This window comes from Cervus elaphus, chromosome 25 (genome assembly GCF_910594005.1).
Source record: "Cervus elaphus chromosome 25, mCerEla1.1, whole genome shotgun sequence".
Classification (NCBI taxonomy): Eukaryota; Metazoa; Chordata; class Mammalia; order Artiodactyla; family Cervidae; genus Cervus; species Cervus elaphus.
The window spans coordinates 34,172,525-34,197,185 of record NC_057839.1 but is presented as its reverse complement, the minus strand read 5'-3'; the positions used below and the strand labels follow the sequence as shown (position 1 = coordinate 34,197,185).

Genomic DNA, 24,661 nt, shown 5'->3' with positions numbered 1-24,661 from the left:
ACTCCCCATCCCTGGCACACAAATGAGACTGTGACCCGAAGTCATCCAGAGGCAGAGTAGTGGAGGCAGGGAGGAGTGGGAGGGGCCGCTGCACTCCAGGCCTGGCCTTGCTAGCTGAAGCACCGGGGAATCTAACCAGGTCAGGCTGGTCCACAGGACAGGCCCAGGCTGCACGCTTGGCTGGCTCTGCTTCCAGCCAGGTGAGCCAGTGGAAGAGGCAGCCAATTCAGAACAGTCCGTGCCACCCTGTGCCGGGCCCATGCCAGATTCGGCCTCGGAGCTGGGCCGGGACTCTGCAGGAATGCAAATCACAGGCCCGGTGAGAAGGGGGCTCTGGGAGCCTGTCAGCCTGCTCTGCTCTAGCCTGTTCCTGCAGATGCTTCGTTTCCAAAGAAGTGGGCGAGTGAAGACTCGTTCCCAAAGGCTATATATCCCCCATCCCTACAAACCCCCCCTCAACAAATTATCCTGGTTTCTGAAAAGAAAGTTTATTTGCTCTGCCAGGTTATGGAGGAAATTAGAAAGGAAAATGAGCAGTGTTACTTTCTTTTTTCTAAAAAGAAAAAGAACAAGAAAGAAAATGTTAAATATTAAGCCTAAAACACATGATCTGGATGACTTGAAAACAGTTGCCCTTAGGACATAAATGATAGTCTGTCTGGGTCTTTTTGTCTTCCGGTTGGGTACCTTTAGGTGGAAAGCACGTCTTCTGCTCTTTATTCTGATTTTTATGGATAGGCTCTTTCTAGAGTTCTCAGCCCTATTTCACAAGCCAGTCTGGGAACAAACCTAAAGCACTTAAGTCTTGGGACTAAAAGAAGGAGAGAGTAGCTTTTAGAAATGGACTTTGGTCATCTGTTGAGAAATTCAACCCAGTGAAGGCAGGCAGCAGAGCATCTGTGTTGTGTGTCTATTTGGACAGTTTGTCTAAATTTAACAGTTTAAAAATAAGTTTTAAGTATGTATTTAAAATAAAATTCAACTTCAGTTAATGAGGGAGGGGGTTGGGAGTTGTGTTTTGAAGTAGCTCTTCCTGACCCATTGCACTTTAGAGAAGTACTTTAAGTTGTTTGTTCTGTGGAGCTAATGGGTTGGAGATTATCTAAACAGGGTTTTTCATACCATGCCTGTGGGGACCAGGTTGCTGACAGGCCTGAGTTGAGAAACTGCATGCCATACACAGAACTCATCTCCTACTACCAATCCAGACCTGCTAAGCACTGGCCTGCATCTTCAGAAAACGTTTTCATACTATCTTTAATACTGTCAATTTGCTAAATACATTTGACTATTATACAAAACTTGACTCCTTAACTATTATATGAAAATCTCATTCCCTAGGCAGTCTTATAAAACCATTATCTTTTACTACACTCGTATTTATTTTGAAAGTCTATCAAGATAAACTATACTATATAGTTCAATGACCTACCTATCCATATTTTCCAGTCTTTTTCCTATTCTGAACACACACACACAGAGTTTATCCTTCCTTCCACCCTCTACACCCTTAATTTTCCCATTGGAGATGAATCTCCCTCTCATTCAAGGGTATGCAACTTTTAAGAGCCTCAACCAGAAATTAAGTAACAGTCCACTGTCCATGTTAATCCCAAGTTCTTTCCAACAGCTGATGAGCAGCTGTCTCAAGGACCCCTTGATATTACATAAGTGTCCTCCGAGTGCCAAACAGACCAGCTTGGGAAACAGCTGTAAACAAGAAAACGTGTCTCTTCTCCCAGCTTCTCATCCCTTCTTCCAGTCCCTGCCCTTGCACAGCCTGTGGGGTCCTTCTTGTCGCCCGCTGCCAAGCACCCACTCCCTAGAGCGATGCCCACAGACCTCCACAGCCTGGCCCACCAGCCCCAAGCACCTCAGAGACATAAGCTCATTCCTTCCCCCTTCTGTCTCAGCCACACGTTACCTGCTTTATGTCTTCTTGACTTGTAAAACACCCTCTCAGCCTAGTGAAGAGCAAGTAAATAACGAATGACACCACCTAAGTAGCAATTTTAAGGAAGTTTTTCCCAGGGATTCCACTGCCTTCTGTTCCCTCTCTTCCTTCCCCTATTGCCATCTTTTAAACTTTTACCCATCTTCAAGATTGCTAAAATACCACGTCCACCTTGAAGCCGTCCATAAATGGTCAAGGCAATCATTCTCTTTTCTAACTCCAGTGAGCACCAGTGAACACTTGCCCAACCTGCTTTGTAATACGATTTCTCAGTCATTCCCCTGAGGCTGAAGTATTTCTTTAAACACACATGACTCCTCTGTAATATCCAGCAATATATTTTAGGTATAATTGATGCTTACGAAATACCCATGTACTGAATAAAGGAGATAAAAAAAAGAAAGTATTCAGTGGGTAATTTCTGAGTCGCCATCTAGCCTGAAAGTAGGGATCAAGTCCTTTTAATGCTTACGGCCACACAGCGCTAGTGTCAGATATGATACCTACAGAGTGCTTGCATAGGAGGCACCCAAAAATGGCTTGCTGAATTCACTCATTCAGGCAGGCAGGCAGATGGGAGGTTGGAAGAGAGCTATGTCACATTCTCTCACATGTTCCTGCTACGATGGACTTGAGTCTGAGCCATCTTTTGATTGCTCTGCATTTTTGTTCAGGTCCCCTTGGCAGCTAATCAGGGTAAATCCTTTCCCCAAACTCTGACATCCTCCCCCAGTGACCTTCCTGCCATCTCTTTTCCATTTGACATCAATCCTGCTGTTGTTTTAAGTCCTCGAGGTAAATAATGCTTTCTGTAGAACAGGGTGGAGGTGAATAACTCTAGGGTGGATCTTAGATATGGAGGTATAGCTTTTCTGATTTCTTCAGTGTTCTCCATATGTCTATCTGTCCTTCATGACTTGTTTCATTTGTTCTCATCTGATCCAAGATACAGGAAAGGATAAGCTCATTCTTTGTAGAGAAACTCACAAAGGAACTGATAGGTAAACTCATTGATTCAATACAGCCCCATTTTTGTTTTTTCCATTCTTTTGATATTATAATTAAATGTCCATTCCTGTTTACAAAATGGAGAAGAAAAATGCTTTCTTAGTTTGGATAATTTTTTTTAATTTCTAGGTTTTAAATTTCTTTGGTTTCTTTTATGAGTAGAGGGGGAAAGACTAGGAGTCCCGTGTTTCTTACTTGGATCTTACTTGGATGTCCAGCATGTTTGAAATGTTACCATGGCTCTTTGTTTAATTAAGCAAAGATACCAGGAATATGGGAAGGAGTTCAAGGCATCAGGAAAACTCCCGCCCTCCACTGCCAAGCACAGGACAACCTCGCAGAGGAGATGGACATAGGATGCAGTGGTTCAGAGTAGGGTGGTAGCTGATTTTCTTCTTCAGGACCACCCACATCTCAATGTCACTCAGCTTGAAGAACACCATCCATGTGTCGCCTCAGTTTCTTCCACCATGAGTTAGGGAAATACCCAGGTTTAAAGACCCAACTGTTCGCTGGGAATCTCTATAGTTTGGGAGTTGATTCTGCAGTGTTTTAATAAAAGAATATTTTTAAACCTCCATAAGCCTCAGAACTTTCATCTGTAGAGTGGGGAAAATACCTACCAATGAATCACTTAAATTAGGAGCTGGCACCTTATATGCAGTCAGTGAAGGGATGCTTTTACTGTAGACAGATGTGCCAAAAGGCCTCCTCTCAGTCTGCAGACACTGATCATCAGCCCACAGATGTGCTAGTCCTTGAAAATGGTACCACTAAGATACTGCTCTTAAAATACTTGTGTCCTGGTTTATTGAATCTGACTCTTGAGCAGCTTGCTTTGACTTGCACTATTGCATGATTTGGGGAACAATTTTTCCTTTTTACCTTCCATTTCAGGGACATTCAAGAATGGAAAGAATGCCCTGATTACGTCTCTGCTGGTGAAAACAGCTGTTACTTTAATTCATCTTATACCTCCGTGTGGACCCCCTACTGCATCAAGCTAACTAGCAATGGTGGTATTGTGGATCATAAGTGTTTCTCTGTTGAGGACATAGGTAAATCACAGGTTTGTGTTTTATTTGACATGGCTTTAGATTACATAAGCGGGGAAGGCTGCAAAGTCCAAGTGCATGCAAGTAGGAAGACTTTGTCATTGCATTGCATTCTCTGGGTGGATGGAAGTCGTCATTATAGCACATGAGATAAGCTGGAAAACAAGAGAGAAAGGGCAGACAGAAGCTCAGGTTGGCTCTAATATTAAACAATCTGGCAGGAGGTTTATAAAGAAAAGAAAAGGAGTCTTATGGAGTCTTTTCCTTGAAAAAGTCTCTGAATGCCAGTTTGTATTCTTGTGTGCCACTACAAGGAAGAAACTCAATGCACTCTTAAGATTCTTTCTCTCCTCATGATCTGGTATGATGATTATATTCAGCTCTACTAGAATACATTGGCCTTGATCTCTGGCATTCCTATAATAAATGCCTAGATTCTCTTTGGGTTTCCCAGGTGGCACTAGTGGTAAAGAACTTGCCTGACTGTACAGGAGATGCAAGAGACACAGGGTCAATCCCATGGTCAGGAAGATCTCCTGGAGAAGGAAATGGCAACCCAGTCCACTATTCTTGCCTGGAGAACCCCACAGACAGATGAGCCTGGTGGGCTACAGTCCAAGATTTTCTTTGCCACAAGGCATAATCATTCTGGAATTTTACATTGACAAAACAGCCAAAATCAGTTTGAAGGCATGTTTATAAGATCTCAAAACAAACACTGGAGATAATCAGTTCAGTGAACTAAGTGAAAGATTCAAGCAGCTTATCCCTTGCCCACCATGTGGACACAGGGGAAATAAAACAAGACAAAGAGCCATAATTGGAATATTCGTGTTTATATTATAATCATATAAACAGCTAAATAGAATCACAGAAGACCATGAGTAGCTGACACTGATGCCTCACATCTATCCACAAAGCTTGTTTGTTGCTTACAGGAACTCCTTGGAGCCTCACTTAGATGTGCTGTTCTTGTGTGTGGTTTCCAGGCTGGAAGAGGCTGAGACAGGGAGGGTGGAAGATGCAGATAGAAAGGAGTAAATCTGATAGACTGACTTGGTGGGAGAAGATTGAAAAAAATGTAACAAGCAGAAGATAACCCATCTGCATGGTTTAAAGAAACTATTGAATCTAGAGAAGCTGTTAGTAATTGAATATATGCCCTGAAGTTAGTAGATGTAGCTATCTAATGACTACATGGGTAGTAGAAAGAATACAGTGTCAAGACCCGTGTTCTAAGCCTGTCCTGCCAGTAGCCACCCCACTCATTCACTTGGCTGATTTTCCCTGAGTGCCTGGCTCCTGGCTGGGTGTGTTGGCTACAAAATGAGTAAGACACAGTCAAGTAGGGAAAGCAGGCATGTTTACAAATAACTGAGGTACCACACAGTAGGTGCTGGCCTCAAGGTGTGTGGAATGCACAGCAAGCCAAGGGGTGGCCAGAGGTGTGAAGGGTTGACTGGGCCTGAGGGATGAGAAGGGGCTGCACAGAGATGGTGACAGTTCAGTTCTTAAAGCCTCAGCAGGAGCTGCCAGGTATACAAGATGGACAGTGTCTGCTAACGGCTACTGAGTTCCGAAAGTGATAACACAGAATGTTCAGACTCAGGAGCGATTTGGCAGGCCTGATGGGTTGACCAGAGAGAATCATCAGTGATTCTGTGTGCCCCACAAAGGAACCTGGACTTTATCTGACTGCCCAGGGGTATGTTTGAGGATGTTTAAGCAGGGGAATGACCTCAGGATATTTACAAAGCATGTACCATAAATCAGGTATGATAACTGTGCTAGATGGCTTCTATTATAATTCCCATATTACAGATGGTGAAACTGATCCCCAAAGCAGTTCAATGTCTAGCCCAAGGTCAGAACTACTGGTAGGCAGAGCTGAGATTTGCACCTAGGCAGCATAGCTCCAGAGCCCTTGCTCTTAACCTCAAAGCCATAGTGTGTGTGTGTGTGTGTGTGCGCGCGCACGCACACAAAGCTGCTTCAGTTTGTCCAACTCTTTGCAACCCTGTGGACTGTAGCCTGCCAGGCTCCTCTGTCCAAGGGATTCTCCAGGCAAGAATACTGGGGTGGGTTACCATGCCCTCCTCCAGGGAATTTTTCCAACCCAGGGATCAAACCCACATCTCTTATGTCTCCTGCATTTGGTGGGCAAGTTCTTTACCACTAGTGCCACCTGGGAAGCCCAAGAGTATGGTACTAACGTCTCAGGGAAATTCATCTTGCTGCAGTGTAGAGGGCAGATTAGAATAGCACAGACTAGATTGGAAGGCTTTGTGATAATCAAGGCAAAAGATGATGACACACAGGGTTACCATGATAGCAGGTAGGGAGGGAGCTGAGAATAAGAGACAACAAAGAACAGGGGTGACCCTGTAGCTCTTAAGATGCTGATCACAAGCTTCAGCTTCCTTGTGTATCATGACGTATTCTACTAGACCTCTCAGGGCTGGTCTTTGGATTTAAAGTCGTATATGAGTTAGGCATCTGTCATTCATTCAGTTTATTCCACGCTTCTTTGAGTCTCTTCCTTGGGCCAGGAAGCATCTGCACCAGGGGGTCATTTTCTCAGTGTGGGTGGAAGGAGACCATGCTGGGAGGAAAGACAATGTGGGAAAATAGGAGAGGCTGCAATGGGAGCATTATCACACATGGCCTCATTGAGACAGAGACACTTGCGTAAAGAAGGAAATGAGAAAACAGTCCCATGTCTATCTGATGGAAGAGGGCATAGGCAGGGTAAAGATCTGGGGGTGGGAGCACGCCTTTGCTCACTCAGGGAAGAGCGTGGGGTAGTGGAAGGACACGTGGAGAGAGAAGAGGAGCATGATCATAAACCAGATCCTGGAGATCAGAGGGTCAAAGCTATGGCATCCTTTAAGCCATGGTGTGACTTTGACTTTCGTCTGGAGATAGGAAGCCTTCAGAAAGCTGTAAATGATGAGCAATGTGATCTAACTTAAGTGTTAGGATGACCAGCATGTCCACAGTGTTGAGGATTGCATCGAGAATAAACTGAAGGAGGACAAGGACCACAGGAAGAGACTAGTTAGGAGGCTAATGCTTCAAAACAAAATGATAATGGCTAGGACCAGGTGGGGCAGATGATGAGCGGGTCAGGTGATGAGAAGTGGGTAGATTCTGGAGATATCTTGAAATTACAGCTGACAGAATGTGACGTGGTGTGGGGGCGGGGGGGAAATAGTGAGTCAAGAAAGGATTCACCATTTTCATCCTGCAGGAATGGAGTCATCATTAACAGAATTAGGGAAGGTGGAAGAGGAGCAGGTTACAGGCAGAAGACTAGAAGTAAGAGAGATGGTTATTATTATGCTCATCATGGTGGTACTGAGCGTTCTCAAAAGGGACCCTGTTCTATATCCTCTCTTGAAAGTAGGGGAGGGGGTTAAGATTCAACATGAGTAATAAGTTTGAGAAAATTTCCCTTTAAAAACATTTTTATAGTTCAGTCATATAAAGCATTAAGCTTTGGTTTTCAGAATTCAGCAATCCCCAACAAACCTGGAAAGATGAGGTATAGCTATCATTATGCAGCATATGTAGCTTAGCCATTTTGCAAATCCCTCCAATTTAATTTCCAAAATGTGGTCATGATTAGTCAAATTGGGACTTTCTCTGTTTTTTAAAAAGTAGTATCCACTCCACAGTAGTCAATAGCATGCAGTTAAGTAAAACACAGAAAGCGCTGATTCATCACCATTTGAAAGATCAGTGTAATTCCTTCCTTTTATATCTGAAGAAATGATCACATGGGGCTAGGAAGACAAATGAAGGGGTATTTATCAAGTGTTCTGAAGGACTGTGCTTCTGTAGCCGTGCAGAAATAAATGAGAAAAGAAAATTTAAGAGGCCTTGCCCCAGGTAACATACAGATCAGAAGAAAAAAGATTTCTCAACCCTTCACTCCAAAATGGCTCCAACATATTTAAATACACTTGCGTGTTTCTGACTCTCTATTCCTTTCAGTTCTGAGTTAAAGTGAATTCCTTTGCCAAAATCCCAAAGGATTCATCTTCTCAGAGCCAAAAGAAATGCAAAATGTGACAGATCTTCAAGAATGGCTATAGATCAGATTTTAAACTCAAAATGGAATTTTTTATAGGGGCTTTTTTTCCAGTTAATAACAGGTCATCCTTAATTTAAAAAATGATACTTTGCCATTAAGTGGAAGTATAATGATGGGAATATTGGAAGAATTGAGAATAATGTATGAAGTAACTTAGTCTTCAGAAAAAAGCATTCCACTAACATCAAGCTATGTCTGTGTACTAATTCTCTGCTGAAATGCACAGTACAACCAGATCCACCCGTTGGCCTCAACTGGACTCTGCTGAACATCAGTTTGACGGAGATTCATGCCGACATACTAGTGAAATGGGAACCGCCACCCAATACAGATGTTAAGATGGGATGGATAATCCTGGAGTATGAACTGCACTACAAAGAACTAAATGAGACCCAGTGGAAAATGGTAAGATATTACTACATCTCACATTGAGAAACCCTTTGACTTTTCTGTGTTCAAAAACCCCTCTCATTTCTAATTAGACTTTCTGTTGACTTAATACCACATATCCCAGTTCTAATTTCTTATTTGAGAAAAATGGATATAATCAGTAAAATTTTATCTTGGAATTCTTTAAGACAGCAGATGCTTACATGGAGTTTTATATGGAAACCTATAGGAGAACAGGAAAATGATTTCTCCAGTCATCCCTGGTGTCCGGTCTAACCTTAGAACAATATCACATACTCTAGTCACTCAGCTGTCTGTGAGGATGTGGCTAAACATGGGAAAGGTTATGATCAAGATCAGTAGTGAACTGTGGCTAAATATTCGCCCAGGATTTTAGTTGCTACTGTTCAGCAGACTCCCACTAAAATAAGTTCTTCAGTGACTCCAGGAGGGAAACAAAGGGAGGGAATTGATTCCCTAGAGTTTCAGAAGAATGTTTTGTCACATACCCCAGGGGAGAATCAAGCTAAGAGGTTTTTACTTAGGCAAGCAGCCTGGTATGGGTTGACCTCTGAACTCCTCACTTCCTTGCCAAGGGCGTGGGAACTGGGCACTTAAATAAATTCCGCATGGCACACAACAAGAAGGAAAACAGGATTATCATGCTGCTTTCAATGTAACCAATTCTAAATCAGTCTAACCACAGCCACAGGCCTGGCCAAGCCAAGTGGTTTCTGGCCAGTCACCAGGTCGTGCCCAGCATCCTGGCATGGCCTCACTCCTAGAATTGAGACACCAGGCCCTGTCCATTCAGTAAACTGCTGAAAACGAAGCCAGTTTTGTCATTACTAGCAAGTTAAGTTTAGGGCACTATGAATAGTTAAATATTGGCTTCAAGGTTCTGTTTGTGGAATCATTCTGACTTAGATATCTGTTCCATAACTTGGTACAGAAAAGTTTGGCTGGATACTGAGTCAAACAAGGCTTTCTAAACTCAAACTTCAGTCAAACATTTATTCAGCAACTGACCGAGTATTGAAATAACTAGTATACACAAAGCACCATGCTAGGCACCCCAGGGCAGCATTTTCCCAAAGTATAAATTTTGAACCCTTGAGGGTCCCTGGGACTCTTTCAGGGACTCCACAGGGTCAAGACTGTTTCCATAATACTAGAATGTTCTTTCCTTTTTTGACTGTGTTGATTTACACAGGTGGTACAGAAGCAATGGTGGAAACACTGCTGCTGCCTTCGCACAAATCAGGGCAATAACTCCAAACGATACTGATAGTCACTATGCTCTGCACCACTCTGTACTCAGAGAAAAGAAATGGGAGCAGGTGAGGTGGGGGAAGCAGATCACATAAGAATGTCCTTGACAAAGCAGTATATATATTTCTAAGTTTATTAAATCATGATTTCTGACTATGTAGCTTTTTCATATTCTGTGTACACATAAAGCACTTTGGCTGCATACTGAGCTGTGGATAGTTATTTTGAGCAAAGGCATTTAAACACCTGAGTTCCTGCTTGAACTAGCTGCTTTTTGCTTGGAACACCATTTTTACTTTGAAAGAACAACTGATAAACTGATAGATGGTTTTTCATATTTGAGTTGGCAAATATTTGGCAAATAGTTCTCGGAAAAGAATAAAGTGAGCTAACACTTCAAGAAAAACAATTGACAGTATTGGTTTCCAGTGAGAAAATTTGAGCTTTCCAAGTTAAGTTAAAATGTTGGAAAACTTTGCCATCTGCAGCTGTGAGCTTGAGAGTGTTCCCAACCTTTGAAGATCTGATGCGATTAATGGTGATCTTAGCAAAAGTGTGTTTTTTTAAAAAATATTGTATAATGAAATGTGTGAACAGTTAGAAAATCTGCATAACTCAGTGAATGATATTTTCCAAGTGACCAATACATGCTGTAACCAAGCCACGAATGGAGAAATGATGCATCCAAAGTACTAGTTGTAGTGGTGGATTTTAATATAAAGAAGTAGGAAAGATTTATTGACACAGTTTCAGATTTCACACTGCAACTAACCTTTAAGAAAATACCACTTACTGAGGTTTTTTTTGTTGGTGGTGGTATTAAGAATATATACAATTAGCTGAAACAGCTATTAAAAGATCTCTTCCATTTCCTCCCTATATATCTGTGAGATCAAGTTTTATTCATGCACCTCAACCAAAACCACACATCCTAACAGTTTTAATTCAGAAGCAAATGTAAAAATATAAGCATCTTCTACTAAGCCAGATAGTAAAGAGATTTGCAAAAATGTGAAACGGTATCATTTTTCTCACTATAATTTTATTATTTCAGAAAGTGCAATAATTCTTATAAAAATATGTGAACATAAAATTGATTTATCATCATTTTGAAATTAGTATTTTTGAAATTCTCAGTTATAAATTCATGATACTTATAAATTTGGTAATTTGCAAGGGTCTCAGAGTTGCCATGAGCATCAAGGACCCATCTATGAGAACTGACCTTTCTTAAAGAACTTATGATCTAGTTGGTTGTGAAAACAAGAGGCATAAGCATAAGAAAAAAAAAAAAAGAGGATTGTAAGTCAAGGGGGAAAAGGCTAATGTGTGTTGCTTATATCAGGAATTTACCATTTGACAACACTGAATTTAGTATTAATATACCCATTTTTTAATTTATTAAACACATTTTGAATATAATAGTAATTCTAATGACCATGTAGTTGCTTACAACTATCTACCTACTAAACCAATTGTGTTTTTGAATTTTGGGGGTTGTTTTTTTAAGACTTAATGAGTGGCATAGAATTATCCACAATGTATGGGTCATCTCTTGAGCACCCACTGAAAAAGTAAATGCTAAAAGTGTTAGTCACTCAGTTGTTGTGGCAGCACTGTGGACCGTAGCCTGCCAGACTCCTCTGTCCATGGAATTCTCCAGGCAAGAATACTGGAGTGGGTTGCCATTCCCTTCTCTATCTACCTGATATTGTCCTGGGCTTCGGAAATGTAAAGAGAATGAAAGCATTGTTTTCCCTGTGGGAATATGCAGTATAATACAGAAATTTGAGCAATGAATTAAAAGAAGTAATATGTGTATTCTCAGGCAGGATGGAGTAGGGAAAACTGCCAGAAAAGACTTCTTAGAATATCAGCAGTACCTGCACTGAGAATTAGCCAAGAATAGGTGTCCCTCATAGGCAGGTGACAGGGGTCAGGGCGGTATTAGTCATGTGAGCAAATTTGAATTTGGTGTGGCTGCTGTGGAGGGTTGAGGGAAGATGGAGAGGGGGCCGTAGATCGAATCACTCAGGGCCTCTTTGGGATTTTGTTATTAATGAAACCTGTAAAGAAATAATATATTGGTGATGGTGACAGAGAAATTTAGGGCTTCAAGAATAGTAAATAGACTTTTTAAAACATTTTAAGAAAAATAAAAACTTTAATATATTCAGAAGCATTTTAGTTACATAAATATTCCATATATTAAGAAGCTTCTATAAAAGATGCAAAGTAACCATTCTGTGTACATGGAGGGGGAAAAAGAGGTACTTTATGAGTAGAAACTGACTATAGTGAAAGGAAATTTGTTTTAGAAGCTAAAGGTCCAGCTTCTGACTTAACAAATTATGAGAATCTTATTTGTGTGAATAACCCAGGCTACTGAAAAAGAGTGTTCCTGGTTTTCCTATAAATGGGAGTAAGATGTTCTACCTGAAAACATATAAAAAGCATATACTGACTACTGGCTTTGAATATTTGACTTGAAGGAAAAGCCCATCATTAGTTGTGTCTACCTCTTTGATAGCAACATGTATGACAGTCTCACCTACCTTCCCTGGGAAAGTAAAGGAATGTCCCGGCCTTCAGGATTGTGGAATCCTAATGTTTGTTACCAAAGGCCTCTAGTGACTTTTCTTCACAGATTTTAAATAGCAAACTATTATATTTTGAGGTGGTTTTAAGCCTTATAGAACAAGCTGATAGAATTATTTGACACTTTAAGACAACTGATTTTTCTAGAACACTTTCCAATTCTGTGATCATATGAATGACTACCCAGGATTTCCAAAGAACAGATATAGACGTAGAGAATAGGAAATATGTTTGGTTTTTTCTGTCCTGATGTCTTCATATAACAACATAAGATTCCAAAGGGTAGGCAGTGTATCCATAATCTTCTTTATAATTCTGCCATCCTCTATAATAATTCTATTATGCTTTGATCTTAGTAGAATATCTGACAGCCTAATGCAAGAATAGAGATGCATTTCTTTAAAAAAGTCTATCATATCTTTGGGTTTATAACAAAACTAATCTGAGGACTGTGATTTATTTAACAAAGTGACTTTTTCCATTTTTTAGTTAAAGTGTAGTTAATTTACAATGTGTTACGAAGTTACTTATTCAGATCTTTCTCTAAATAGCAAACTCCACAAGCGCATTTTAAAATATTTCCAGAAATTCATTTTGAATAAAAATGCTGAAGCACTTCATGGAGCTTATTGCATTGAGTTGTTGACTCTCTAACCAGTAAGTTTTATATTCTGTCTTGAAAGATGGACCCTTTATTGGTAACATCAGTTCCGATGTACTCGCTGAGACTGGATAAAGAGTATGAAGTGCGTGTGAGAACCAGACAACGAAACACTGAAAAATATGGCAAGTTCAGTGAGGTGCTCCTGATAACATTTCCTCAAATGAACCCATCTGCATGTGAAGAAGGTAAACCTACGAGATTAAAATGGCAGCCAACATGATTTCTGTCAATACACAGGCATACATTCCCTACATTATTAGAGTGTTGGCCAGATCAATATATATTAGCATCAGTTTTTCAGGATGAGGGACCTGGAGTTCACTACCTGTAACAGGTATTAGCCATTACAAAAGAGGAAGAAGGATTTCGCTTCTGAATTATTCAGGAAAAGTCATGATGTAGGTGCAAGTTAAAGAGGAGAAGAGACACAAAGTTACTGATGGAGGATAGTGGGGTGATAATTCCAGATAACAGAATTTCAGGTGATTCTGTTCTTTATATGTTTCTGTATTTCTAATATTTCCTTTGAGTTTGTTTTGCATTTATAATGATAAAAAAAATGTTTTTCAAATATACAGAGAAGAAATTCTGAATCTGGATGGATGGCTATCTATGTGGTTTCTAAGAGAAAGCCTAGTATTGAATCAGCATAAGTAGTCAATGGCAGGTGCTTATTGGTTTTAGAGAGTTTGTGTGTGACTTTTGTCTGGAGGAAGGCTTAATTAAATCATGTGCTAGTTATGCTTAAGGGTGACATAGAATATTTGAAAATCCTATATAAAAGAAATATAATTTTAAAATAGAAACACAATTTTCTGCATGTATGGTACAGGTAGAACCCATGATATTATATAGCACAGGTGAAAATGTCTATAGCACCATTTTTTCTAAGCTGTCCTCAGTAGGCTTGTTTCAAACAGTATTTGATATATGGAAATTCTGGCTTAAAAGTACATTTGCCACATGCCCTTTATTGTGATAGCATTTAATTCACTTAAAGAGTTTTTTAAACAACTTTTTACTTCTGTTAGAAAAGGAAAAAACTCTTGCTTTATATTATGTTCCTGAGTACATCATTGATATAAAATTATAGATACCACAAGAACAAAAAAAAATGGTATTCTCTCCCCCACTAATTCTTTATAACATGCATAATATCTCCCTTGTGGATTTTAATATGTGAATAAGAAAATAAATAAAAGAATATCACAGCATAAAAGCTTACTTTCAGTAAAGCAATGTTAGGGTAAAAGTGAAAAGAAGTGGGAAAGTGTTAGCTGCTCAGTCCTGTCCTATTCTTTGCGACCTCATGGACTGTAGCCCACAAAGCCCCTTTGTCAATGGGATTCTCCAGGCAAGAATACTGGAGTAGGTAGCCATTCCCTTCTCCAGGGGATCTTTCCCTGCCTTGCAGGCAGATCCTTTACAGTCTGAACCACCAGGGAAATTTTACCTTAAAAGTAGTTAACCTCTGCCACTGTGGCACTTGTTCTAAAGAAATGAAATAGAAGTTTTACAAACAGTCTCCCACAAATTTTCTATCAATTATACTAAAGTCTGAATCAATGGGCATGACTCAATGAACACGAGTCTGAGCAAACTCTGGCAGATAGTGAAGGATAGGGAAGCCTGGCGTGCTGCAGTTCATGGGGATGCAGAGTCAGACATGACTTAGCAACTGAACAGCATACTAAAATCTGAGAGTCCTAGTACTGATCTTCTTCTGTCAAACAATACTTTTTAAGCTGTAAAAATATACACCCTGCATATCTAAGAAGTTTTAATAATGATTCAAAAATACAACTTGGCCCCCATCTTTTTTTTTTTTTGGCCCCCATCTTATTGATAGATCCACAGTCTAGATCAGATCTAGATCTAAAGATCACATTTTTTTTAAAAACAAGTGGACATTATTTAGGTAAAGTAGTATATTAACAAGCACCACTTTTCCCTCGGGCTAAAGCCTTTTAATGACACACCCTGAATACATAAAATGTTCAAAGCAGGTTGTTTATATAATAAACATGGATTGTGCTTAAATTGTATGCTGTTACTTTTTCTTTTTTTGGTATATGAAAGGATCTGAAGAAGTGGATAGAGGTGTTCTTAGAAAATACTAAGTCATTGCGTTCTATTTCAGTGGTTATCAAGTGAAATCATTGACTTTACTAGATGAATACAAATTAGGAAGTTTTATGTGAAACAGGAGAATGAGATGTGAACTTCAATTATTCATAGTTCTGTGAGATATTATTTTTGTGTTTTTCAGATTTCCAGTTTCCATGGTTCTTAATTATTATCTTTGGAATACTTGGGCTATCAGTGACATTATTTTTACTCATATTTTCTAAACAGCAAAGGTAAGTGTGATATAACCTACTCTGTTATGTTTTGCCAGTTATTTAGCAAACGTCCATGTTTCCATTTATGTTTTCTTTTGTGTATCATGAGTGAAGTGTTTCATCAACCCAGTGAAATGTTCTCTCTCGCTATACATCTTTGTTGTGTCCACATACAGACAACACAGGCCTCAGTTTTATCCAGAAAGTTGCATAGGATGTTAAGAGGGTGAGGCTAGTGATTACATTCCTTGTGACATGCACCTTAAAGTTCTGAGCTGATATTTATTCCAGGACCCTGAGGTAGCTTTGAGACTTTGGCTAAGTCTGACACAGTCCTAATACAAGAGCAAAAATTTAAGTGGTGAACTAAAGCTGCTAGATAATTCAATCTAATAAAAACCTTTCTTTAGATTTCATATGATACCAATCTTAAGTAGATTTGGGTTTATTTAAATTGCTTGGATACTTACAGTTTGGTATTTTACCTTCTTTTGTCAGAGATAAAATTCTAAGTTTGAGGATACCATTCTGCATCCCCTTGCAGCCAGAAGGCAGGTTCCAGTTATTATTCCACCACTGTTGTCTGTGCTCATTTGAGTCCCTTTTATCTCTCTAGGACTCCATGTTCTCATGAGTAATATGAGGGTGTTGGAATATATGATGTTTAAATTTCCCTTAAGCTGTAAGGACTAATTATTCTATTTTCATTCTTGAAAGAAACTCAGTATAGACTACAGGAACTTTTAATACAAAATATTGGAAAAGTTACTGGTATAGTTTGCCAGTTTTCTTACATTTAGAATATGTGTAAGTCCCATGGGTTAATCTTGTCCCTTCTCCTAGAATTAGGGTAGCTAACACTCTGTTTGCCTGGGACTTTCCTGGTTTTAACACTAAAAATTCTGTGTCTAGGCAAACTGAGACAGTTGGCTACTCTATCTAAAACCAAAGACAACTTCTCCAGGTGAAGCCATGAGGCATCCAGAACTCAAATAGACTCTATATCATGAATATATTGTAAAATTTTTTTTCCTTTGTATTTTGAAGCTGTATAACATTTGTAAATATCAAAACAGAATGTCAATAGAGAGAAGAATTCTAGGGTTCCAGAGTGTCAAGCATGCTTAAAAGTCTCCAAGTGAATGCAAGAGGGATTATTTTTAGTAAAGTTTCATCTCCAATTTAATAATGTAAACTCAGGGGGACAAAATTCACCCTGGAGAATTTTATTTTCTATCTTTCCAGCAACATTACTGTCTTAGAAATACAAGTATTATAAAGTAGTACAACAGCTTTCAATTTGGGGAGGGGGGAAATTAGTAAATAAAATTCTAAACAATTATTTACTTAAATAATGGATACATTTAAGTAATGCCAAAGGAGCCAAATTATTCTGTAGATTAATTTGAATTCACTGAACTGTCCAGTTAGGTGATAGGCTAATTTATATATAACTACGGTAGATAAACTCACTACATACATAAAGTAACTTACTTTTAACATTAGTTGTCAATTTCAAATCATCACAAAGGCCAAGCAAATTTATGTTGCTGAATTACATTAGCTAACAATATTTGGAAGAAAAAGTAACCCTCTGATCAAATAGAATTTCAAAGGAAATATATTAACTTTTGTCTAAAAGATTGTTTTCTATGAATAATGACGTTTTTAACTATGACACTTGGTCAAAATCACCAGATTGGAAAAAAAAAATTGAAAATCTATTTGTACTGCCAAATTCCCTGTCCTGAATTGAATTCTTTGAAACAAAAAACTTATCTTCCTTTTTCATATGCCCACAAAAACCCTTATCATTGTCTAAATTTCCATGTTCTAATGAAAGTAGGAAATAGTAGAAAATAGCTGTCAGCAAGTGTAGAAAGAACAATTAAAATAAAACTCAAAGAATGAGATACTATGTCAGTTACCGCAGAACTTCAGGACTGTAAAGGATTTCAGGTTCTCCTTGTGTTTGCTTGAGATTTTGTTAGTTCACAAACCAAGCCACTGCTCCCTTTCTTCATCCAAATCCCAATCATTAAGAGTCAACTCTAGTAAAATGTATAGTGTAATTTGGATTTGAATTAAACAATAAAGATCAGAAACATAGTTTCATGCCAGTTTATCTTAATTCTATACTCTGTTGCTCCCACCATACAACTCACTCTAGCCATCAAGCTATATGACTGAATCAGGAATGAAATAACTGAATCAACATAAAACAACAGTGGCAACCTGAAAGCCAGATTCAGCCTGCAGATCCATGTTTTGCTGGGTTTTTTTTTTTCTTCTGATTTTTGAGGAATGGTTTTGCTACAGAGTGTTTCTAAAACAGGGAGTTTTCACACAAAAATCAAGATCACTAGATTATCTTTAAAAACAGAGATCTCAGACTTCCCTGGTGGTAGGGACAGTGGTTAAGAATCTGCCTGCCAGTGCAGGAGACGTGTGTTCGATCCTTGGTCTGGGAAGACCCAACATGCTATGCAGCAACTCATCAATCCTGTGCACAACTATTGAGCCTGTGCCCTAGAGCTCAGGAACTGCAACCACTGAGACCCCATGCTCTGCAATGAGAGAAGCCACTGCAGTGAGAAGCCCACGCACCACAACTAGAGAGTGGACCCCACTCCCCACAACAGAAAAGCCTGTGCAGCAACAATGACCAGAACATCCAAAATAAATTTTAAAAATTTAGTCATTGCCATATTAAAAATAAAAAAAAAACAGTGAAACTGGGTTGATAATCCTGCATGGCAATATGTCCCGAGACAGAGGACCAACCATCCCATTCAGAAAGGGCACATGCTGTCTGTCACAATTCCCCTCTCTCCCTATGACTGGCTTGGTTGCTCCAGGCTACAGGGTGTGCCACCCCAGCCTAAAGGCAACAACACTTCCCTGATTCTCAAGTACCTAAATGCATCATCCTCTTTTTAAAAAAAAAAAAAGAAAGAAAAGAGGGACTCATACAGAGGAAAGCATATTTGGGGATCTTTGCTTTCCTCTAATTAGAGTTATGTTACATTTTTTGTTTTTGAACCTGTGAAGCTCTATACAGTCAGCAAAAAGAAGACCTGGAGCTGACTATGGCTCAGATCATCAGCTCCTTATTGCAAAATTCAGGCTTAAATTGAAGAAAGTAGGGAAAACCACTAGGCTATGCAGGCATGACCTAAATCAAATCCCTTATGATTATACAGTAGAGGTGATGAATAGATTCAAGGGATTAGATCTGGTACACAGAGTACCTAAAGAACTATGGAAGTTCATAACATTGTACAGGAGGCAGTGACCAAAACCATCCCAAAGAAAAACAAATGCAAGGAGGCAAAGTGGTTGTCTGGGGCGGGGGGTGCCTTTACAAATAGGTGAGAAAAGAAGAGAAGCAAAAGGCATGGGAGAAAGGGTAAGATATACCCAACTGAATGCAGAGTTCCAGAGAATAGCAAGGTGAGATAAGAAGGCCTTCTTAAATGAACAATGAAATAAAGAAATGAACAAAGAAATAAAGGAAAAACACTAGAATGGGAAAGACTAGAGATCTCTTCAATAAAAATGGAGATATCAAAGGAGCATTTCATGCATGGATAGGCAGGAAAAAGGACAGAAATGGTAAGGACCTAACCGAAGCAGAAGAGATTAAAAAGAGGTGGCATGAATACACAAAAGAACTATACAAAAAGGTCTTAATGACCCAGATAATCATGATGGTGTAGTCACTACCTAGAGCCAGACATCCTGGAGTATAAAGTCAAGTGGGCCTTAGGAAGCATTACTACGAAGAAAGCTGGTGAACATGACGGAATTCCAACTAAGCTATTTCAAATCGTGAAAAATGATGCTGCAAAAGTTCTGCACTCAATATGTCACCAAATTTGGAAAACTCAGCAGTGGCCACAGGACTAGAAAAGGTCAGTTTTCATACCAATCCCAAAGAAGAGCAATGCCAAAGAGTGTTCAAGCTACTGTACAATTGTGCTCATTTCACATGCTAGCAAGGTAATACTCAAAATCCTTCAAGCTAGGCTTCAACAATATGTGAACCAAGAACTTCCAGATATACCAGCTAAATTTAGAAAAGGCAGAGGAACCAGAGATCAAATTGCCAATATCTGTTGGATCATGGGGAAAGCAAGGGAATTCCAGAAAAACATTTACTTCTGCTTCACTGACTATGCTAAAGCCTTTGATTGTGTGGATCACAACAAATTGTAGAAAATTCCTAAAGAGATGGAAATACCAGACCACTTTACCTGTCTCATGAGAAGCTTGTAGGCAACAGTTAGAAGCGGACACAGAACAGACTGGTTCAAAATTGTGAAAGGAGTACATCAAGGCTATACATTGTCACCCTGGTTATTAAACTTATTTGCAGTGTATATCATGCTAACTGCTGGGCTGGACAAATCACAAACTGGAAGCAAGACTGCCGGGAGAAATATCAATAACCTCAGATATGCAGATGACACCATTCTAATGGCAGAAAGCAAAGAGGAACTAAAGAGTCTCTTGATGAGGGTGAAAAGAGAGTGAAAAAGCTGGCTTAAAACAACATTCAATCATGTCAATGTATGACGGAACCCACTGCAGTGTTGTGGAGTGACTGGCCTCCAACTAATAGAAATAAATGAAAAAAAAAAAAGGAGTGAAAGGGAAAAAAAACAACAACATTCAAAAAAACTAAGATTATGGCATCCAGTCCCATCACTTTATGGCAAATAGAAAGGGAAAAAGTGGAAGTAGTGACAGATTTTATTTTCTTGGGCTCCAAAATCACTGCTGACAGTGACTGCAGCCATGAAATTAGAAGATGCTGCTCCATGGAAGGAAAGCTATCACACACCTAAACAGCATATTAAAAAGCAGAGGTCCGTATAGTCAAAAAAGGTCCGTATAGTCAAAAAAAGCTACAGTTTGTCCAGTAGTCACGTACAGATGTGAGAATTGGACCATAAAGAAAGCTGAGTGCTGAAGAACTGAATATTTTCAATTGTGATGCTGGGAGAGTCCCTTGGACAGCAAGGAGATCAAACCAGTCAGTCCTAAAGGAAATCAACCCTGAATAAATCATCGGAAGGACTGATGCTAAAGCTGAAGCTCCAATACTTTGGCCACCTGATTCGAAGAACTGACTCATTGGAAAAGACCCTGATGTTGGGAAAGACTGAAGGCAAAAGGAGAAGGGGGCAGCCGAGAATGAGATGGTTAGATAGCAACACCAACTCAGTGGACACGAGTTTAAGCAAACTCCAGAAGTTAATGGAGAACAGAGGAGCCTGCTGGTATGCTGCGGTCCATGGGATTGCAAGAGTCAGACATGAGTTAGCAACTAAACAATAACGACAGAACCTGTGAATTATTTATTTAGAAATGCAGAACCAAGTTAACCCAGCAGCATGACAGAAAGCAAAGGGCATGGGTTTTGGAGTCAGCTGCTTTGAATCTGAGTGTCAGCTGAACCAAGTATTAGTGTGTGATTTGAATATGTTCCTTAAATCTCTAAATCTTCCCACAGATAATATCTTCTTCCTCCCTGGTAGTGGTAAGCACCAAAGGAAATGTTTAGCGCAAGTTTTGGCAAAGTTGTTTTAAAAATAACTGAACAGTAAATCTTCGGCTTTCTGGGCTACGCAGTCTCTGTCACTACAACTCAGTTCTGCCACTGCGGCATGAAAGCAGCCATAGATAACATGTAATCTATGTTACATAGATAATATGTAAAATGAACTTGACTCCATGTTCTAAAAAAATACTTTCTTTACAAAAACAGAGGGCAGAACAGATTTGGCCCACACACTGAAATTTGCCAATGCAGAGTTTCAGTGTTTGGAGGCATTATTAGAGGCATTCAAAAGTGGTAGCAGTTATTAATAGCATGCATTTTTTTCCTATTATTTCTATTCATCAGTAACAATTTAACATTTGTCCCACTAAGTAAAACTAGTGAGTCTACTCAAACTCAACTTACAAAATGAAATTTGCCTTGGATTAGGTTAAAAAGTGATGGAAACAAATGATTTACTCAGATTTATTCAGGCAATGTTTCTCTGTGCTAGGAATTTTCTAGGTGCTGGGAATACAATTAGGCACAAGATAGGCAGGAAAGACATTGAAATAAATTATGGTCAAAAAATAATGTAAATATTTGGGACAGAAAATTTAAGTGCATTATAAAATTGTGTATATAATCCTGTGCTGATTAGAAATAGTTCAAATTTAGTCTGTCCCAACTGAAATGAACCATGCAATGACATCCTGGTTAATGAGATTGTCTTAGATAATTTTATAATTCATGTGAACATTGTGGTATGAACTTATCCCAGCCCACTCTTTTTTTAGGGTGCATATCTCTATATGGATTGGCTCTTTCTCCTCCCCCTGCCCCAATAAATTATGGATATGTATTAAAATTACCTCCTTATAACTGACATGGAAATTGGCTTCAGATGGAATTAAATGTCTAACTCCCAATTCTGAAACTGTCATAAAAGACATTACGGAAAAGTTATAGGAAAACCACATTTTATTTAAATTCACTTCAGATGAGGATTTTTTGGGTTTTTTTTTTTTTCTGTTCTTTATTTTTGCCTCATCACTGCTTAATGCTTTTCCTTCTCTTTCTCAGATTCACTTATTCCAAATGTTCTGCTACTTTATATTAGTAATAGTATTGTCAATATTTTATTTGTCTTTTGAATGAGAATGAGTAACTTACATCAAAACAAAATTTTGTTTTCAAGGATTAAGATGTTGATTCTACCCCCAGTTCCAGTTCCAAAGATTAAAGGAATTGATCCAGATCTCCTCAAGGTAATTAATAAAATATCTAAGTTGTACATAACACTAATTAAATGTTACCTTAAGAACAGAGCCTTATGTTGAAACCTTTTGCAAGCTGTATGAATCACGTTTAATTTTTTTGTATTCCTTCTGGGAAAAGTTTTAAATAATACATCCCTTAAAATTATGAGAATGTCTTGTGTATTTTAAAGTTCTTAACTTCTGAATCAAGATGATAGAGTAGTAGAACATGAAGCTCACCTCCTCCCACAAATTTATCAAAAATACATCTACATATGGATTGATCCTCAGAGAATATCTGCTGAACACTGGCAGAAGACATCCGAACTCTGAAAGGGCAAGAAAATCTCCATGGAACCGGATAGGACAAAAGAAAAAAGAAATCGGAAAGGGACTCCATCCCAGAAGTCCCTTCACTGGTGGGGAGATCAGCCAGGACAGAGGGGGACCTTCAGAGCTTTAGAAAAGAACACAGGAACTGGTTTGTAGCAGCCAGCATGAAGAGAAAGCTGAACAGATGGTCAATGCCACTGCCCTGCACTCCCCAGCCAGAGACCCACGTCCACCGGTGCAGGCTGGGTGCTGAAGCTCAGGCTTCAGATATTAGACCCAGGGAAAGGACCTGGGTTGGTTGTGTAAAAACAGCCTAAAGGGGCTGGAGTTTGGTGTAACCACACCTGAGGATGTACCTGGTGGAGGCCTGGACCATCTTAGAGGTCAGGCACCGTTGTTCGGGTGAGGGTTGAGGTGGGACCTTGCAGCCTTTATCCCTGCATCTGCTCTCAGGTAACAGGCACCCCCCCTCACCAGCTCTAAGAGCTATCACAAGCCACAACCCTGCCCCCTACACTTCAGGAGTGGTCATGAGCTGACACCACCTTCCTTGTAGACTCAAGGAGTGACTGTGAGCCACCTCTGCTCCCATCACATGCTCAGGAGCACACATGAGCCACCACAGATTACCCCAGGATTAGGCACCAGCTATCACAGCTGCACACTCTCCTCATCAAGGGAATAAGGCCAGCAGATACTGAGAAAAAAGTGACAGGCATCCATAATAAAAACAAACTCCTAGAGTGAATTGCCATTTCCTTCTCCAGGGGCTCTTCCCAACCTGGGATCAAACCCGTATCTCCTGCATTGGCAGCCATATTCTTTACCACTGAGATACCAGGGAAGCCTTTGACTGTGTGGATCACAATAAACTGTGGAAAATTCTGAAAGAGATGGGAATACCAGACCACCTGACCTGCCTCTTTGAGAAATCTGTATGCAGGTCAAGAAGCAACAGATAGAACTGGACGTGGAACAACAGACTGGTTCCAAATAGGAAAAGGAGTACATCAAGGCTGTATATTGTCACCCTGCTTATTTAACTTATATGCAGAAAACATCATAAGAAATGCTGGGCTGGATGAAGCACAAGCTGGAATCAAAATTGCCGGGAGGACTATCAATAACCTCAGATGTGCAGATGACACCACCCTTATGGCAGAAAGTGAAGAAGAACTAAAGAGTCTCTTGATGAAAGTGAAAGAGGAGAGTGAAAAAGTTGGCTTAAAGCTCAACATTCAGAAAACTAAGATCATGGCATCTGGTCCCATCACTTCCTGGCAAATAGGTGGGGAAACAGTGAGAGATTTTATTTTCTTGGGCTCCGAAAGCACTGCAGATGGTGACTGCAGCCATGAAATTATAAGACACTTGCTCCTTGGAAGAAAAGTTATGACCAACCTAGAGAGCATATTAAAAAGCAGAGACATTACTTTGCCAACAAAGGTCTGTCTAGTCAAGGCTATGGTTTTTCCAGTAGTCATGGATGGATATGAGATTTGGACTATAAAGAAAGCTGAGCACTGAAGAATTGATGCTTTTGAACTGTGGTGTTGGAGAAGACTCTTGAGAGTCCTTTGGACTGCAAGGAGATCCAACCAGTCCATCCTAAAGGAGATTAGTCCTGAGTGTTCATTGGAAGGACTGATGTTGAAGCTGAAACTCCAATACTTTGGCCATCTGATGTAAAGAGCTCACTCATTTGAAGCCACCCTGATGCTGGGAAAGATTGAAGGCGGGAGAAGAAGGGAACGAGAGAGGATGAGATGGTTGGATGGCATCACTGACTCTATGGAGATGGGTTTGGGTGGACTCTGGGAGTTGGTGATGGACAGGAAGACCTGGTGTACTGCAGTCCATGGGGTCGCAAACAGTCAGACACAACTGAGCAACTGAACTGAACTGTACCAGGAAAGCCCACTGAAAATACTAAACCCACAAAAACTACACAGGAACAATGCCACATATAAATAGTCCTCTAAGACCATAGATCATTATTTCTCCTAAACTCACAGAATAAGAGAAATAATTAAAATGAAGAAGCAGAGGAACAATTTCTACTTAAACCAAGAGAATTCCCCTGAAAGAACAATGAAACAGATCTCTTCAGTCTAATAGACATCTAGTTCAAAAAAGAAGATAATG

General features: G+C 39.6%; 1 protein-coding gene across 8 annotated transcripts in view; it reads left to right on the top strand.

The window, feature by feature from the left end:
* The window catches only part of GHR (growth hormone receptor), a 302,306-nt gene that overhangs the window by 266,519 nt on the left and 11,126 nt on the right, over positions 1–24,661 (top strand). For all 8 annotated transcript variants that reach the window (XM_043887649.1, XM_043887645.1, XM_043887647.1 and 5 more), the window contains 5 exons: positions 3,860–4,020; positions 8,340–8,518; positions 13,057–13,222; positions 15,307–15,397; positions 22,123–22,192. In XM_043887649.1, the coding sequence (XP_043743584.1) occupies positions 3,860–4,020; positions 8,340–8,518; positions 13,057–13,222; positions 15,307–15,397; positions 22,123–22,192 (667 nt within the window). The remainder of the gene's footprint in view (positions 1–3,859; positions 4,021–8,339; positions 8,519–13,056; positions 13,223–15,306; positions 15,398–22,122; positions 22,193–24,661) is intronic.